We start from the raw sequence: 17,341 nt of genomic DNA, 5'->3' as shown, positions 1-17,341 counted from the left end.
AAATAAATCAGACATAATGCAAGCTCATGTGTTACTAAAAGCTGGAGCATCAAACAGCACATACTGCAATAACTACAGTAATCCACACGACCCCAATGGATGATCAATGTCTTCTGAAGTGAAACGACAAGTGTTTGTAAGAAAAATACCAATATTTTAAACTTTTTAACACGTAGACTATCGCGTCAGAGCAACTGTTACTAGCGTGACGTGAACACGCCGAGAATCTCACGCAGAAGTCAGATAACATCAGTTTTTATTTATTTTATTTAAAAAAATATAGTGCTCACAACAAAATACAAACAATAACAGATACAAACAATGAGAAACAAGACAGTAGAAAAGAGACGGGAGTTCTCGTGCGAGTTTTCCCAGGCTGAGCATTCCCTGCTGAATAAAATATAAAGTGTTTCTCATACAGTAAGTGTAGTCCAGGAGCAGGACATAAAGGCCTGATGTTGCTCAGTTCATCACCAAACATCCTTACACATCCATCCTCACTCGAGATGGGTTTGACTGAGGACTTTCTTGATCAGCGCAGAGGATTCTGACTGGAGTTTGTGTGTGAGTCCTGTCCGCTGCATGCTAACAGAGGAACATTTCATCTTCAAATCTTTAAGACTCATGTGTGATAGAAAAAGCCATAATACTATGTCATATTCTGAAGGTATTTTTGATGATAATATTTTATTTGTGTGTCTAATTTATGTTTTGTTCTTTACATTTCTTTAGGTTTATGTTGTTTAGGTATTCTTTTTGCTGCTATTTGGACTTCCTGGAATTGTATTAAGATTTGTCTTTTTGAGGTTTGTTTGGTATTTTGTATGTGTCTTCAAGCATTAAGAAAAATCATCTTACTCCAGGGGATCTCACTCAATCTTACCTTGTATTTTACAGCGATTTTTTTATATATATTTTACATATAGGCCTACTCTGTATGTTTTCATTTGAAAATATGAATAAGAATTTTCCCGCAGGATTGATGTGATTTTCAGGGACTTATGGTGCTGTGGTTTATTATTATTTTATCTCTCCAGTCAGAGTCGGTCATGTGCCGAATCCAGAAAAACCTGTCAGACTACATACTCTTTTCTGAACACAAAGTTCATTTCAACTAAAGGTGTTTTTCAGGCTGTGAAAGTAGAAAACATGATAGGCTACATTACAGAGAACAAATGTCAAGACAGTAAGTACTTTCATGAAATATTTCAGTGCACTGGGAGAAAAGGATTTGCTTTCAAGGTGAAGCGAATAAGTGAAATTAAATATGACTTGGCTTTTAGAATATTCTATTATATATTTAACATCGAATGAACATCATTATCTGTGAGTGTCTTTCATTTGTTAACTGCCTGTTTAATGTTGTGATTTTGAGAAAACAAAACATCCGCGATAAAATATGAATAAAAAAATAATAATGGACATAAATGTAGTAATACATACACTATAAATCCATACATGACTGTGAATGTAATGCAAACAGTGGATCTAAAAAAAACTGAAAAAAATAAATAACAAAAATATATGGTAGAAAAATATGAACAAACTAATAAAAAGAGCAAGGAAAAAAACTTTTTTACAAAAAAAATTACTAGGTTGCAATGTTCTCTCAAAGTTCTGATCAGACGTTCTTCCAGTGACGTCATCTACCCAATGACGTCGCTACACAGGAAAGCATCTTCAAGTGCTTCAGGAAAGTTCATTAGTTTAAACGGGGTTAGTTCAGCCAAAACTGGCATTTCTGTCGTTAATTATTCACCCACACACCGTTCCAAGCCGTAAGACATTCATGTATCTTCAGAACACAAACTAAGAACATTTAAATGTGTTAAATGTAACTGTTGGCGCTCTAGCGGTTAATAAACAAACTGCGTCTTGCGGACGAACATTATGGCCGGATCTACTTCTCTCTGTTTATGTCTATGACGAGTCACGCAGTTTACTGTGCTACTCCGCAGCGGTTTAAAATAGTCAGAATATAAACACGAATTATAGGCCTACCGTAGAGATTCAGGATAAGACCAAAAACACAGAGGTTGGATGATTGATTCATGATGTACTCGCTCAGTATATATATTTTATTTTTAACAAAACAAATGTTAGGTGTAGCCTACCTCCATTAAGTTAACAGTCTACACAACTAAAGCAAAGTTAAAGTAAGTTAGAGTTATCCTGTCGACATTTTAAGCAGGTAAAGTACCAATACTAAACGGAAAAACAGAGCATCAAAATGTTTAATAGAAACGTTTACGCAGGAATTTCCATTAAGTTTCATGATGTTAAAGCTGGAGGATTTGAGATCCTGTATCTCGTAAAAGTTTGATCAAGGTGAGTGTTCATTGTGTGACTTCCTCATATTAATATGAATCTCTGGAGGACATTTTTAAGTGATTGTTTTATATGAAATCTTCAATAACGGGTTCCTTTCACTTCAACGTTTCTTTTGTGTTTGGTGATGTCTGTGATTCTTCAGGAGTTTAACAGCATATGTGTAAACATGAGGTAGAGTTAACACAGTCACATGATACTTTTTCTCACACACTCCAGACATTTTCTGCTAAATTAAGAAGGTTGTTTAATTCATTTAATTTAGTGTGTGAATGTTTCTTCATTCAGAGTCAGTGGAGGAGATCAAAATCATCAGATTCTCCTGCATGGATCATGGCTGATTCACAAGGATCCAGAGATGGAGATTTTTCTCCAGGATGCAGGTACTTTCAACACACACACACACACACACACACACACACACACACACACACACACACACACACACACACACACACACACACACACACACACACACACACACACACACAGAGAGAGATCAAATACACACTATTTTTTGTTTTAAAACTAACATGAAAAAAATGGTTCCTCTCATAAAGAATGAGCACCTTAATCTAAAGGATTAAACTGAATCTGTTCTCTGTTCCAGTTCAGTCCAGCAGGAGAGCTCAACCCCAGAGTCCAGCTGTGTGTCTATGAAGAGTAACTGCTCTATGAATATGCCAATAGAGTTTAAGAGTGGAGACATAAAGCCTGATCTCAGGTATATCATTTCTATGTTGTGCTTATAGTGTTTGATATTTTATGAAATTATTATTAATATACAGCAACCATTATTTTATATGAAACAGTTAATAATTGTATTTTATTGACAAAATATTAGTTTGTGTTGTATATATATATTATATTAGATCAGATAACATTTTAATCTGTCATATGGTCCTGTTATGATGTGCCTCACCTATGGAGCATGTTGTCATATTTCACTTCCATTCTTTCAGGGGAAATAAAGAAAAAAACTATACACTGAATTAATGCAACAAAACCACACAATTGTACTAGACATGTGTGAAATTAATGGGGGAAAATAAATACTCTGAACCCCAAGTGGATTTACACAAACTGAGAAAATCTAAAAGTGTTAGGTTGTGCCCCACTCTCCCCTATCATTTCTATAAAAGTTATAGTCAAAAGCAACATTGATCAGTCAGTCAGTCTGTTACTAATGTATGGTGAGATTATTTTCCACCTTTATATAATGTAGTTGGTGTAAAATTAATCAGATTATTCTAACTGCTGGTTCAGAAAGTTTGTTGAAGTTTGTTGAAAGCTAGACAGTGCTGTTTCACACCAAGACAAAACATTTGCAAAACCCCACTGAGTTACAGACATTAAAGCAAAAGTGTTACAACACTCCCTGGTCTTTCCTAAGACATAAATGTCCTCTAAATCTGTCTGCTTTTTTATTTTACTTAGTTTTGAAACCAGTTCAGTCCAGCAGAAGAGCTCAAACCCAGAGTCCAGCTGTGTGTCTATGAAGAGTAACTGCTCTATGAATATGCCAATAGAGTTTAAGATTGGAGACATAAAGCCTGATCTCAGGTATATCATTTCTATGTTGTGCTTATAGTGTTTGATATTATATGAAATTATTATTAATATACAGCAACCATTATTTTATATGAAACAGTTAATAATTGTATTTTATTGAAAAAATATTAGTTTGTCTTGTATATATATTTTTTATTAGATCAGATAACATTTTAATCTGTCATATGGTCCTGTTATGATGTGCCTCACCTATGGGGCATGTTGTCACATTTCACTTCCATTCTTTCGGGGAAATAAAGAAAAATGTATACTCTGAATTAATGAAACAAAACCACATTATTGTACTAGTCATGTGTGAAATTGATGGGGGGGGAAAAAGATACTCTGAACCCCAAGTGGATTTACACAAACTGAGAAAATCTAAAAGTGTTAGGTTGTGCCCCATTCTCCCCTATCATTTCTATAAAAGTTATAGTCAAAAGCGACATTGATCAGTCAGTCAGTCTGTTACTAGCAATGACATCAAGTAAATGTATGGTGAGATTATTTTCCACCTTTATATAATGCAGTAGGTGTAAAAAGTTTATTGAAGTTTGTTGAAAGCTAGACAGTGCTGTTTCACACCAAGACAAAACATTTGCAAAACCCAACTGAGCTACAGATATTAAAACAAAAGCGTTACAACACTCCCTGGTCTTTCCTAAGACATAAATGTCCTCTAAGTATGTCTACTTTTTATTTTACTTAGATTTGAAACCAGTTCAGTCCAGCAGAAGAGCTCAAACCCAGAGTCCAGCTGTGTGTCTATGAAGAGTAACTGCTCTATGAATATGCCAATAGAGTTTAAGAGTGGAGACATACAGCCAGATCTCAGGTATATCATTTCTATGTTATGGTTATAGTGTTTGATATTTTATGAAGTTATTATTAATATACAGCAACCATTATTTTATATGAAACAGTTAATAATTGTCTTTTATTGACAAAATATTAGTTTGTCTTGTATATTTTTTTTTATTAGATCAGATAACATTTTAATCTGTCATATGGTCATGTAATGATGTGCCTCACCTATGGGGCATGTTGTCACATTTCACTTTCATTCTTTCAGGGGAAATAAAGAAACAAATATACACTGAATTAATGAAACAAAACCACACAATTGTACTAGACATGTGTGAAATTAATGTGGAAAAATAAATACTCTGAACCCCAAGTGGATTTACACAAACTGAGAAAATCTAAAAGTGTTAGGTTGTGGCCCACTCTCCCCTTTCATTTCTATAAAAGTTATAGTTAAAAGCAACATGTATCAGTCAGTCAGTCTGTTACTAATGTATGGTGAGATTATTTTCCACCTTTATATAATGAAGTAGGTGTAAAATTAATCAGATTATTCTAACTGCTGGTTCAGAAAGTGTGTTGAAGTTTGTTTGGTTTGTTGAAAGCTAGACAGTGCTGTTTCACACCAAGACGAAACATTTGCAAAACCCCACTGAGATACAGGCATTAAAGCAAAAGCGTTACAACACTCCCTGGTCTTTCCTAAGACATAAATATCATCTAAATCTGTCTGCTTTTTATTTTACTTAGTTTTAAAACCAGTTCAGTCCAGCAGAAGAGCTCAAACCCAGAGTCCAGCTGTGTGTCTATGAACTGGTCTATGGAGAAGCCACAAAAGTTTAAGAGTGGAAAAACACAGTCTGATCTCAGGTATATAATTTCTATGTTTTGCTTATAGTATCTAATATTTTATGAAATTATTATTAATATACAGCAATTTAATAAACTGGATTTGAACCAAACAATAGAACCTGTGTTTCAGTCTATTAATGATTGTCATTATGCTCTTGGGTAAACCTCTATGTATTGTATTGTTAACCCTCTGGGGTCCAAGGTGTTTTTGGGGTCCTTGAGATGTTTTGACATGCCCTGACATTTGTGCTTTTTTCAGTTGCTTATAAACATATTAATGGCAAGGTTTCATTACACTCTATTTAGCACAAACAGGGCTACCATATATATATATATATATATATGTGTGTGTGCAAGATGCATGTACATGTTTGTATTGTAGAATATTGTTTATGTATGGTTGTTGAAAAAACTTCTAAAACTTAAAGTTTCTGAAATAAGGCCACAAAACACATACTAAATATGTGTCTACAAGACCTTTGACTAATGGGTGTTTTCACCTAGAGTTTTTGCTTTAAAATGATCTGAAAATCATCCTGCCTTACCATTTACACAAAACAATACATTGATTTAAATTTTATTAGACACTTTTTGTTTGGAAAGGCAATATGCGTGGGGGCGTGTTCACACCTGAGAAGACAATGACCGGATAATGAGCCGCATAATGAGCTGCATAATGAGCCTTTCACACAGGTGTGTCACTGGGTACCAAAGAATGCGAGGACAAAAGAAATTATATATATATATATATATATATATATATATATATATATATATATATATATATATATGTGTATGTATATATATAAAAATTAGAAATTGCAACCAATTACAAATAGGTTAAAATTACAACAACAATTACAATTTGAACAATATTTCAAGTATATTCTTTCTTTGTAAAAAGTATAAATTTTATCATACGTATTTCAAAGGTAAGGATTCATTAGTTTGAATATTGTAACAAACACTATTATAACATCTTATTTGATAATTCAATATACCTACTTTATTTTTGACAAAACATCCCATACAGGGTTTTTCCTGGCTCAAAATGAGGCGGAGGTGGTAAAATTGTAACACTAGGGGGGTCCGGGGGCATGCCCCCCCGTGAGAAAATGTTGTACATTTTAAAGATAAATTCATTAATCTGGTGCACTTTGAGTCACTCGAATCTGTTGTTAAAAATAAATAATAATCCACCCGCCAACCACCCATATTCTTTGATTTAGATATCTGCATCTGATCATCACATTACAATTATTCAATTAAGCATGATAATATGGTAACATATCACACAATTAACATTTATTTAAATTAAAAGTTCTTCTTTTGGTAAAATTACATTTTCTTTATAGCCTAAACAGAGGCTTTACTCCCTTTAAACTTATTGTCAATGTTTCATTTTTGAAAACACTCTTATCAGAACAATTTTTTGTACCTTTATAAAGGGCATTTTCCCCCTAATTTTATTTAATGTATGCTCTAAATTTAATTAAAAATTCTTACATTTTATCAATACATTCAATTAATAAGACACGAGGCTGTTACCAATCAAATTAAATAATTGACAATAGCTGTATTTAATGAGATTATTTTGAATATTTTTTGAATATACAAGGAATGTTGAAAAGAATGATATTTTGAAACTAAACCGCCAGTAGGAGGCGGCAGGCGGCCGTCTTAATGAGCGAGCCATTGAGTCATTAATGTAAATGATTCATTCAAACGGCTGATTGATTCAGAATGAGGCGGTTTAATAATGGGCAATTGAATCTTTGACTCAAGCGATTAGTTCAAAACGCTGAATGATTCAGTAATGAATCATGGATGAGTGTTGCTGTGAGACGCGATATGGTTCTGTTGTTTGGAACTGTTTTTGCTGCTAAAACAAAACAAAAACAGTCTAAAAATGTAAGTAACTTAATTTTAACTATTTGTTTATTGAACTGTTATGAAATTAATATCTCGGTTTCAATCGTGATGGCATTCAGGAAAACAGCACTCTGGTCGTGTGTAGGTTTCTTAAATAACTGCGCGAGACTCAACAGCGCAACTTTGTTACCGTCCGTACATTAGGTACCATGATGGGAGTTCCGTGTCTTTATTACACTCATTTAGCTGTCATCCACCCTCGATTGAATGGAATGTTTTTATTACTCGACCCGCGGATTATTATCCGTGCAGCACTATCGGCAAACTACACGGTTAGAGAATGGACACAAGCGGGAATCGCGACAGAACTGTCACGGTGGAAAAAGTGTATATGAGCACGTGACTGTCTGTCCGAGTTTTGTCGAGAGGCGGAGGCGGCATGAAATTTGACGGAGGCGGCCGCCTCATAATTGTCTATGCAGGAAAAACCCTGCCATACTATAGCTAGTATATTTAACATATGAGCAGAAATTGGCGAACAAAAGCTTAACTATTTAATGTGGCAGTAGTCTTTTTTTACACAAGTATTCGCGGAGTTACAGTTGATTTTCGGACGCGATTCAGAAAGGACTTCACTGACAGAGAGAAGGCAAAACTCACATATCATGTTTATTTTTCTTTATTTGACAAAAAGCATAACACTTTGTTTTTATTGTGAGTATACACAAAAAATAGACACTTAACAGGATCGAATGATGTATAACACTTATATGTAAGATCAAAATCAACTTTAGAGTCTCTTTTGCACTGATAAGAAAAAAAGCGAGCTGGTCCCGCCAGCGTGACTATAAACCCAGGGGTGTATAAACCCAGGGGGTTAATACATTCACTCACCGAAAAGGCTGTTGGTCGGTTACTCAGTTAATAACTGTAACGATCACCAGTGAGATTGCCCGGGATAACCATCAGAGGGCACTCCAACCCGGATAATCACCACACATCCACAAACTACATTTCCCGTAATCCTTTGCCCAGAATAATCAGCCATGATCACATTCACCTGTATGTCATAACCTTGTTTAGCTCATCGCAGATACGCCTGGTTTTCACATTCACTCCTTGCGAAGTCTTGTTTTGAGTTACACTGCACTTGTCTATTTCGATCATCTGCCTTTTCTCTGGTTTTTCCCATTCGCCTGTCTCTTGGATTACCCTGTTTGTCTGTGTTCCTGTGCCCTGTCATTTTTTTGGACTGATTAGCCTGTGCTTTTGACCGCTGCCTGTTATATGGTTTATGATCTTGGATTTTCCCATTAAAAACTGCTTTGGATTCTCAACCTTGGTGTCTCGGAGCAGTTCGTAACAATAACACAATTACATCAATATCAGTGTGTCTGATTCCTTGTCCTCTTCATTCTGATTTAAAGTCAAATCTTCCATCCAGACCAGTTAAAACCAATCTGTTTATAAGTCTGTGATTCAACCACAATACTTTAATGATAGCATGTTTCCTGGTTTCAGGTAACATGCAGGAATTTTTTGTTGATGTTGTTCAATTTTAGGTGCTGCAATTCAAATCACATCACTCAAACACATGGTTAATAATTTAAACATTTCAGAAACCTAATGATGTTCTGTGTCCCATAATACAGCAAACAAATCATTTTGTAATGTATGGTTATTTACTTCTCCAACTTGTGTAGTAATGTGGTATTTTGATCTTACAGCCATGTCTCCGACCAAGCTGCTGAAGTCCTCAACACATTGAGATCAAATCTGAGACAGAAGTTTGAGTGTTTGTATGAGGGAATATCAAAGCAGGGAAACCCAACACTCCTGAATGAGATCTACACAGATCTCTACATCACAGAGAGTGAAAGTGGAGAGATCAATAATGAGCATGAGGTGAGACAGATTGAGACACAGTCCAGGAGAGCAGAAACAGAGGACACACCGATCAAATGCAGTGACATCTTTAGACCTTTACCTGGACAAGACAAACCCATCAGAACTGTGCTGACAAAGGGAGTGGCTGGCATTGGAAAAACAGTCTCTGTGCAGAAGTTCATCCTGGACTGGACTGAAGGGAAAGAGAATCAGGACGTCCAGCTCATATTTCCACTTCCTTTCAGGGAGCTCAACTTGATGAAGGACAAAACACTCAGTCTTTCAGATCTTCTTCATCACTTTTTCCCTGAAACAAAAGAAGTGGACATATCCAGTGATGAGTATAAGGTTTCGTTCATCTTTGATGGTCTGGATGAGTGTCGTCTGTCTCTGAATTTTCAGAGCAATGTGAGGTTGTGTGATGTGACTGAATCAGCCTCAGTGGACGAGCTGCTGACGAACCTCATTGTGGGGAATCTGCTTCCCTCTGCTCTCATCTGGATCACCTCCAGACCAGCAGCAGCGGATCTTGTCCCCTCTGAGTGTGTCCATCGAGTGACAGAGGTACGAGGCTTCAGTGACCCAATGAAGGAGGAATATTTCTGGAAGAGAATCAGTGATGAGAGTCTGGCCTACAGGATCATCTCACACCTGGAGTCCTCAAGGAGCCTCTTTATTATGTGCCACATCCCAGTGTTCTGCTGGATCTCAGCCACTGTTCTAGAGAAGATGTTGAGTGAAGCAGAGAGTGGAGAGATTCCCAAGACTCTCACTCAAATGTACACACATTTCCTGCTCATTCAGACCAACATCAAACATGAGAAGGACTATGAGAAGAAAGTGAAAGATGAAGACATGATTGTCAAACTGGGGAAACTGGCTTATCAGCAGCTTGTGAAAGGCAACCTGATTTTCTATGAGGAAGACCTGAGAGAGTGTGGCATTGATGTGACAGAAGCATCAGTTTACTCAGGATTGTGCACTCAGATCTTCAGAGAGGAGTTGGGCTTGTATCAGGGGAATGTCTTTTGCTTTGTTCATCTGAGCATTCAGGAACATCTAGCAGCTCTATATGTACATCTCTCCTTTATCAACAATAACACCAGTGTGTTTGACCAGATTACCAAACCAGCTAATGGAGACAAAGTTTCACTATCTGATCTTCATCAGAGAGCTGTGGATGAGGCTTTAGACAGTAAAAATGGGCATCTGGACCTTTTCCTTCGTTTCCTTCTGGGTCTGTCATTGAAGTCTAATCAGAGTCTCTTACAAGAACTAAAGACACAGACAGCAAGCAACTCTCACAACAATGAGAAAACAGTTGACTATATTAAAGAAAAGATCAGTGAGAATCCCTCTCCAGATAAATACGTCAATCTTTTTCACTGTCTGAATGAACTGGGTGATCTTTCACTAGTGAACGAAGCTGAACCTCATATGAGCCGTGGAGGATTACGTAATGTGAAACTCTCCTCTTCTCAGTGGTCAGCTTTAGTTTTTGTGTTGTTGTCCTCAGAGGAGACACTGCATGAGTTTAACCTGAGCAGCTTAATTGGAGACAGAAATGATCAGTAAGTCACACTGAGTACAATCATTACAGTCTAATACATTATGAACAAAGAGAAACTAAGAGATCAGAGGTGTTAAAATTACGGGGCACAGACTGATTTCTGGGATATTGTACATAATTTGTGGGTGTTTCTCAAACTGTGGCTGTGTCCTTTTAAGGCTGCATATCTCGACTGCCACATCATCAAGCGCCTCTGAAGGCTGTCTCAGTTTGAAGGATCTTTTGAAGACACACTTCATTTTGTGTCTTTAGTTCAGCTCGTTTTCAAGGATCTATCAAGTGTATCCTTTGTGTTCTTCAATCTCCCACAATCCTTTGCACGCATTCCAATTAATGTTAAAAAAAGAACTGATGGAAAACGAGTCGGCACTGAGTTTTTCTGAGTTCATTATGAAATGTAAGACACCAATAATGTTTTCGGAGATGAAGGCATACATGTTGTCTTTTGCTATCACTAAACTGACAATAATGTAATACACTGGGCGACACAGACGACTGTCATTCACTTTATTGCATTAACAAAAATTCCAGTTAATTTAAAGATATTTAATAGAAAGTATTTTTCCAAAAATAAGTTTTAATAGTATTTTTGTGCCGTGACCATGGGGCGGGGTCATGGGGTGGGGCCTTGCCTTGCCTTGCCTTGCCTTGCCTAGTGTTTAATGCTGAGGACTCGAGTCTACAAGCCGAAGGACCCTTGTAACTTATCATTTTACAGTGTACAAGGCTTTCAAGGTAAACTCTTTTGACCGTTGTGTGCGCACTGTCTGCACCATCACAAAAATTAGGCTACAAGCGGATACTCCTGATGATGAAAATTATGTCACGCTGACGGACAAAGTAAACTTGATAAAACAGTTAATCGCCTTGATGTCGTTCCTGGTGTCCGTTTAGCTCTTCACAATGGCGTAGCGGACAGGCACACGGCATATTAAATTATTGTTGTTAATTATTAGGCTACTTTTATCATATATCTTAATTTATAATACTTGGGAATTCATCTTCAGGGAGGCCTGTTGAGGCCTACTACCTGATAGCCAGTCAGGCTAGCTGTCCAGATGCCCATACTTGGGATCTCGCCTTCGAGGAGGCCTGATGAGGCCTACAACCTGATAGCCAGTCAGGCTAGCTGTCCAGGTGCCCATACTTGGGAACTCACTTTCAGGGAGGCCTGGTGAGGCCTACTAGCTTATAGCCAGTCAGGCTAGCTGTCCAGATGCCCATAATTGGGATCTCGCCTTCAAGGAGGCCTGGTGAGGCCTACTACCTGATAGTAAGCTAGAAAACTAGTAGCAATGAACCCTGATTCAGGGTGTCAGTCCCAGGGTGGCCTAGTTGGCCTACCCAGTCCTGGGGCTCAGTCTTGGAGCGGCCTGTTAAAGCCGGCTGCCTGAAAGTTCTCTAAGTTTCTTGTAAGAAACTGATTGCCCTGGACCAGTAAGGTTGTGGACTGAGCTTTATGGTGGAATGATTCAAGGCGAAACGCCTGACAGTGGTCTTGCTAGCTGGCAAAATGTACCCACGCTGTTGGGGGTTTGCCTTCTGGGAGGCCTAAATGGCCAATCGTACAGTGACAAATCTCTTTTCTCAAATCTCAGAGTTACATACGTAACCTGAGACGTTCCCTTTCAAGTGAATTCGAGCTGTGTCCAGACTTTGTGGGAACACTATATCCACGGCACCATGGTAGCAAGTGCCTGTCCATGTGAAATCTCTGCGCACACCAAGGCGAAAGCCCATTCGCCCCTTGAGTGGAGCTGGGGTCAAGTTCAAAAACCTCACTAATGTGTGCAGCGAGGCAACAACCTGCCACATCACACAAATATTTGGGGGATCTCCTGATGATAATGTTTTAGAAGCAGCCATACTCTTAGTATCTTGGTCACAGTGCCACGAAGGAAACGGTACTAGAGGATGTATCCCCAAGTATGCACCACTTAAAAGGACGTGGTAAGCAGCTAAGGCCGCCATGTACACCTTTAGTGTGGAGGGGGATAGACCTGTGGAAAAAAGCTCCTGCAGGAACTCGAGCACATTCAACCACTGGGCAGTAACTGGGTCCGGCTGGTGCTCTCCGCACATAATTCTGGGCGGGAGTGAAGGATCAACCAGCTCGCTTGAGAGAAAAGGCCCCCCCCTGAGTGGAATCTCCAGAAGAGAGCCATCGAGGAGAGACTCTAGCTCCAAGAACTGTACTCGGGCCTGCCAAAACGGGGCTTATTAACAGAAGACGGAACGCGTCCCGGCGAACTCTCTCCAGAACTCCCGGGAGCAGAGAGATTGGGGGAAATGCGTACAGACGTGACCTCAGCCACATCTGCACCAAAGTTTTTTATAGGAGCTCCACCGCCTCAGGGTGGAGTCTCCATTTCCCGGGCCTCGGCCCCTGCCTCGACATGATGTCTGCTCCCTGATTTAAAAACTTGGGATATAAATTGCCTTAAAAGAGAGCAAATTCCCTTGGGCCTAGAGGAGGATCTGGTGAGCAAGTTTGCATAAGTGACATTACCTCAGACCCCCCTGATGGTGATGTAAGAAACCACCAATGTTTTGTCTGTGTGGACAAGCACATGATGGCCCCTCAGGTCCGGTAGGAAGTGTTTGAGAGCTCTAAACACGCAATCATTTCTAGCCGATTTATGTGTGTAGAAATTAGATGGTCCTGCCACAGACCTTGTGCCGAGCGACCACTGATGATCGCCCCCCAACCTGTGAAGGATGCGTCTGTTGTTAACATTACGCGATGACAAGAAGCCCCCAACACTGGGCCTTGGGCGAGGAACTAGCCAAACTTTCTTGTGAGACGGAACAACATCTCGATGCCGAACCGCCACCTGCTCTGATTGAGCTATGATAAACCTAGGCCGAAGGGAGGAACCCAATATTGGTACACTTCGGTACACTACACTGTACACTCTGTACATTGGTACACTACACTGGCGGGGAACAACCGAACTGGCAGCTCTGCGACTACGGCTGAGACTACTAAAGGAATCAGCCTCTCGAGACTTGTCTCTAGTATAGCTTGAGAAGCCAATCCAGCATCCTAAAATGGATGACCGGCAGGAAACAACCGAACTGACCCCTCTTAAACCCTCCTTCTGCGAGTCAGACACTGAGACTAGAACTTGCTGGAGGGCACCAAAGGGAGATGGGCACCATATAATGAGGTGTTATCCATTTCCCCCCAGGAATTACCCATTAATTTCATCAGTATTAAATGACTCCTCAAGGATAAGATGAGTACATATTTAATTTTCTCAAATTTAATGCTGCCAAATGTCAACCAGACAAGTAGAAACGGTCTAGGTGAAAGGCTGAATGTAGTGTATTAATATAGACTTCAAATCAGAAGAGTATTTAGCATTTAATTTAGTCAAAATTAAATGCAGCCAGAAACAAGCAGACAAGAATACATGAATGACAGGCTGAATATTCATATTATAATCTCAAACAAAAAGAACCATAGCCTAAATAATAGTATGCAAACACTAGTTGGCACACAATCATAAGAGAAAGAGAGAAAGAGAATTCCTGTCTGCTCAGTTCCCTGCATATATTGCGGACCCATTATCTACAAACGTGAGATCCGAGCCACTAGACTCTTAAGGAGCCCCGTAATCTATGCGCTGCCTCAGCACACGCGAGATCCGAGATCGAGTCACAGAAACTTTATTGCAGACGCGTAAACGCGAGATCGGAGCCAAAGAATCTTTATTGACTTTCTTCCCTCGAGAAGAAAGCCAACAGGAGCAGAGCTAAAACTCTTGATAGGGCATATGTTACACGTCGGGAATTGTATGCTCCACTCCCAAACAAACAACACATAAATCGTGTGTGTCCTCACTCGTAATAAAGGGAGAGCAGGAAGGAACACACTATCCAAAAAGCTGTTTGCTTGCCATAAAACAGAGCTCAAGGGAGCGATGTACTCAGGACAAAACATGTTAGATTGCCCCGTTTTCCGGACATAAGATCTATCTGAAGCTCCAGCGTCAGTCTCTAGACAGAAATCTATATACTCTCTAATAAAAATTATTATTATTTAAGAGAGGAGACGTACTACTCTATCCTGAGGTGGCTAATAGCCCGAGGGCTAAAAAGGGTGTGATTAGAAAATAAACCAAGCGGCAACAATCAACATTTCCATTCTTTTTTTTAAATGACGTTGTGCCCCTTAGTGCTCCGTTCAGCAACTGCCTCAGGGGACAGCCCCGCCCTCTGGCCGAGATCCCCCAGCAGATCGGCTGCCCAGATGCAAGATAGTTCGTTGATGGGCGGCATCGACACATACCCACGTTCTCTTATCCGATCAACATCAGCGAAACTTGCCTGCTGATGTTGGTGGATACTGGCAGAAATGGGCTCTTCCATGCCCTCTCAATCTCAGTATGGAGATCCCGAAGGAATGGAAGGCTCACCTGAGCTGGTGGTTTATGGCCAGGGAGAAACAAATAGTCTAGTCTACCGCAAACAGTCTCTCCCCCAACGCGCCGCCACGGCAGCTGCAGCCTGCCTGCGGCGTGTTCCATAACTGCAACCAGTTCAGCATACACTGGGCAGGGTGGCTCAGAGGATTCGGGATCTATCTGATTATCACCACTCTCATTAGCCATCTCCTGCTCGTCCGGAAGAGCACTGGCTGCCAGACTAAGAGTAGAAAAATCACCATCCACCCGCAGCTCACCCTTGTCAGCCCCCAAATTGTCTGAGGGGATTACACCCCTCTCCAGGCGATCGGTGAGCTCCATCTGAGAACCCCATGGCACACGTTGAGCCCTCTTCACTGGAGAAAAGGGCCAGACAAGAGTGGAGCTTTCTCAGAGGAAAACGCTCACATTTTGCACAGGCAGATCCCTCGAGTACTGCCTGTGCGTGCTCTTCTCCCAAACAGAAAACGCACGGTTTGTGTGTCACCTGGCGTCAAATACCTTGGGCACGATTCTGCACACTGCAATCTGCCTTCTCAGTACATTTCATAATTACATTATTTGATTAAGCGCTTACAGACAGAACAGTCCCTGAAGATAAAAAGATGAATGTCATGTTTGCAAGTTAATGAAGACATGGGCTGTCGCTGGTCAATAGGATTGCCGTGATTTGATAGTGATTTCAGACACCTGTCATGCCTGAGGCGTACCCCTTAGCGTCATTCGACGCAGTGCAAGTTTCCTTTCGAAAGGGAACTAAATGTATGTACCCTATCTATAAAAGTTACTCAAAAACTTTATTGAACTGTTGTATAAATGTCTCATTTGCGATTGTGCAGATGTTCAGAAAAAACAGCACCCTTGCTGGTGTGATAACTTGCATATCATAGGCTCGTGGTATAAATATATAAAACCGGAACTCGTTAGGCCTAAATTATTATTATTATTATTTTTTTAAATAATTTTGATTACATTTATGCCTATTCCTATATTGTGATAGCAGTGCAGTTTGCGCGTTTGATTATGGCCTTGAAGCTCCCAGTCGGCGGCTCCGCTCCGTCTTTCAAACTATAGCATTTCAAACATCTCCGTGAACACTGGCCAGACAGTGGAAATGCAGCTAATAATTTCATGATATCTGTCATATAACCGAACAAAACAAACGAACGAAAACGGAGGACAGGGCCCCCTACTGGGCTGCAGTCCGGCTATGCCCGCAATAATTTTATAGCGCATCACTGCATAACTGACGCGCTGTGAGGATAAAATATTACATTAGCTTACTTCTCATTTCAAAGACAACTTGTTTAACACAAAATACTTCTTAATTCATGAAAATACTCATTTTTTCACTATGTGCCTTCACTACAAGAGAAGTTTTAAGAAAATAAATCAGATTAATGTATCATCATAATTTTACTTTATCACCAGTTGCTCGCAAAATTATGGACAATGATTCATTACCTGTCATTTCTTGTGACAATAAAACAAAGTAAATTATTAAATAAACAAGTAGGTAAATAAACAAGTAACAAGCAAACAAACTGGTGTGCTTAAAATTTAAAATTCGGGAGGTAAATGTCGCCATGGTGATAACCATTGCAACAGACAGGACAAAAAAACACTATATGTCAAAATAGTGTTGTAGTTTAAATGCAGACTAATGGACCTGCCACAGGAACATTGACAAGAAAAAGAAAAAACAAATCTGTGTTGGCTGAATACGAGGCTTCTACAGTTGTAGATACTAAAACAACTTTTTCACATGTCTTTTATAAAGCAGTGTTTAATTAAAAAAATATTTGAGGGCATTTAGGAAGGTAAAATGTATTATTTACTTGTGATATGAATCATTGCTATTAGCATTAATAATAAACTTATTTATTTTTTATTTTCAATTAGTGTTACACAAAACACAGTCGATGAAGTTCTTCAGAAGCTGCTGCCTGTGGTTACAGCGACTAGATCAGTTGTGTAAGTAACACTGAGAACAATCATCACTGCTAACACATTATAACATTTCTTACTTAAACATTATAAATGAATT

The 17,341-nt window shown here is 39.2% G+C and overlaps 1 protein-coding gene across 7 annotated transcripts in view; it reads left to right on the top strand.

Annotated features, from left to right (window-relative positions):
* Window positions 1-1,944: 1,944 nt before the first annotated feature.
* LOC143738310 (NLR family CARD domain-containing protein 3-like) overlaps window positions 1,945-17,341 on the top strand; it is a 58,879-nt gene continuing 43,482 nt past the window's right edge. The window contains exons 1-10 of one of the 7 annotated variants that reach the window (XM_077230409.1): window positions 1,992-2,035; window positions 2,256-2,328; window positions 2,474-2,502; window positions 2,617-2,711; window positions 2,939-3,052; window positions 3,766-3,891; window positions 4,502-4,714; window positions 5,434-5,553; window positions 9,135-10,865; window positions 17,197-17,268. In XM_077230409.1, coding sequence (XP_077086524.1) covers window positions 4,647-4,714; window positions 5,434-5,553; window positions 9,135-10,865; window positions 17,197-17,268 — 1,991 coding nt within the window. In that variant the 5' untranslated portion in view covers window positions 1,992-2,035; window positions 2,256-2,328; window positions 2,474-2,502; ... (2 more) ...; window positions 3,766-3,891; window positions 4,502-4,646. Of the gene's footprint in view, window positions 2,329-2,473; window positions 2,503-2,616; window positions 2,712-2,938; window positions 3,053-3,765; window positions 3,892-4,501; window positions 4,715-5,433; window positions 5,554-9,134; window positions 10,866-17,196; window positions 17,269-17,341 lie in introns of all 7 variants that reach the window. The other 6 variants (XM_077230404.1, XM_077230403.1, XM_077230406.1 and 3 more) reach the window with 6 other exon arrangements.

The sequence above is a fragment of the Siphateles boraxobius genome, unplaced genomic scaffold (assembly GCF_051911475.1).
Source record: "Siphateles boraxobius isolate OS27281-9 unplaced genomic scaffold, OSU_SipBor_1 143, whole genome shotgun sequence".
NCBI lineage: Eukaryota > Metazoa > Chordata > Actinopteri > Cypriniformes > Leuciscidae > Siphateles > Siphateles boraxobius.
The sequence above is the reverse complement of the archived record's forward strand: the minus strand, read 5'-3'. Positions and strand labels throughout refer to the sequence as shown.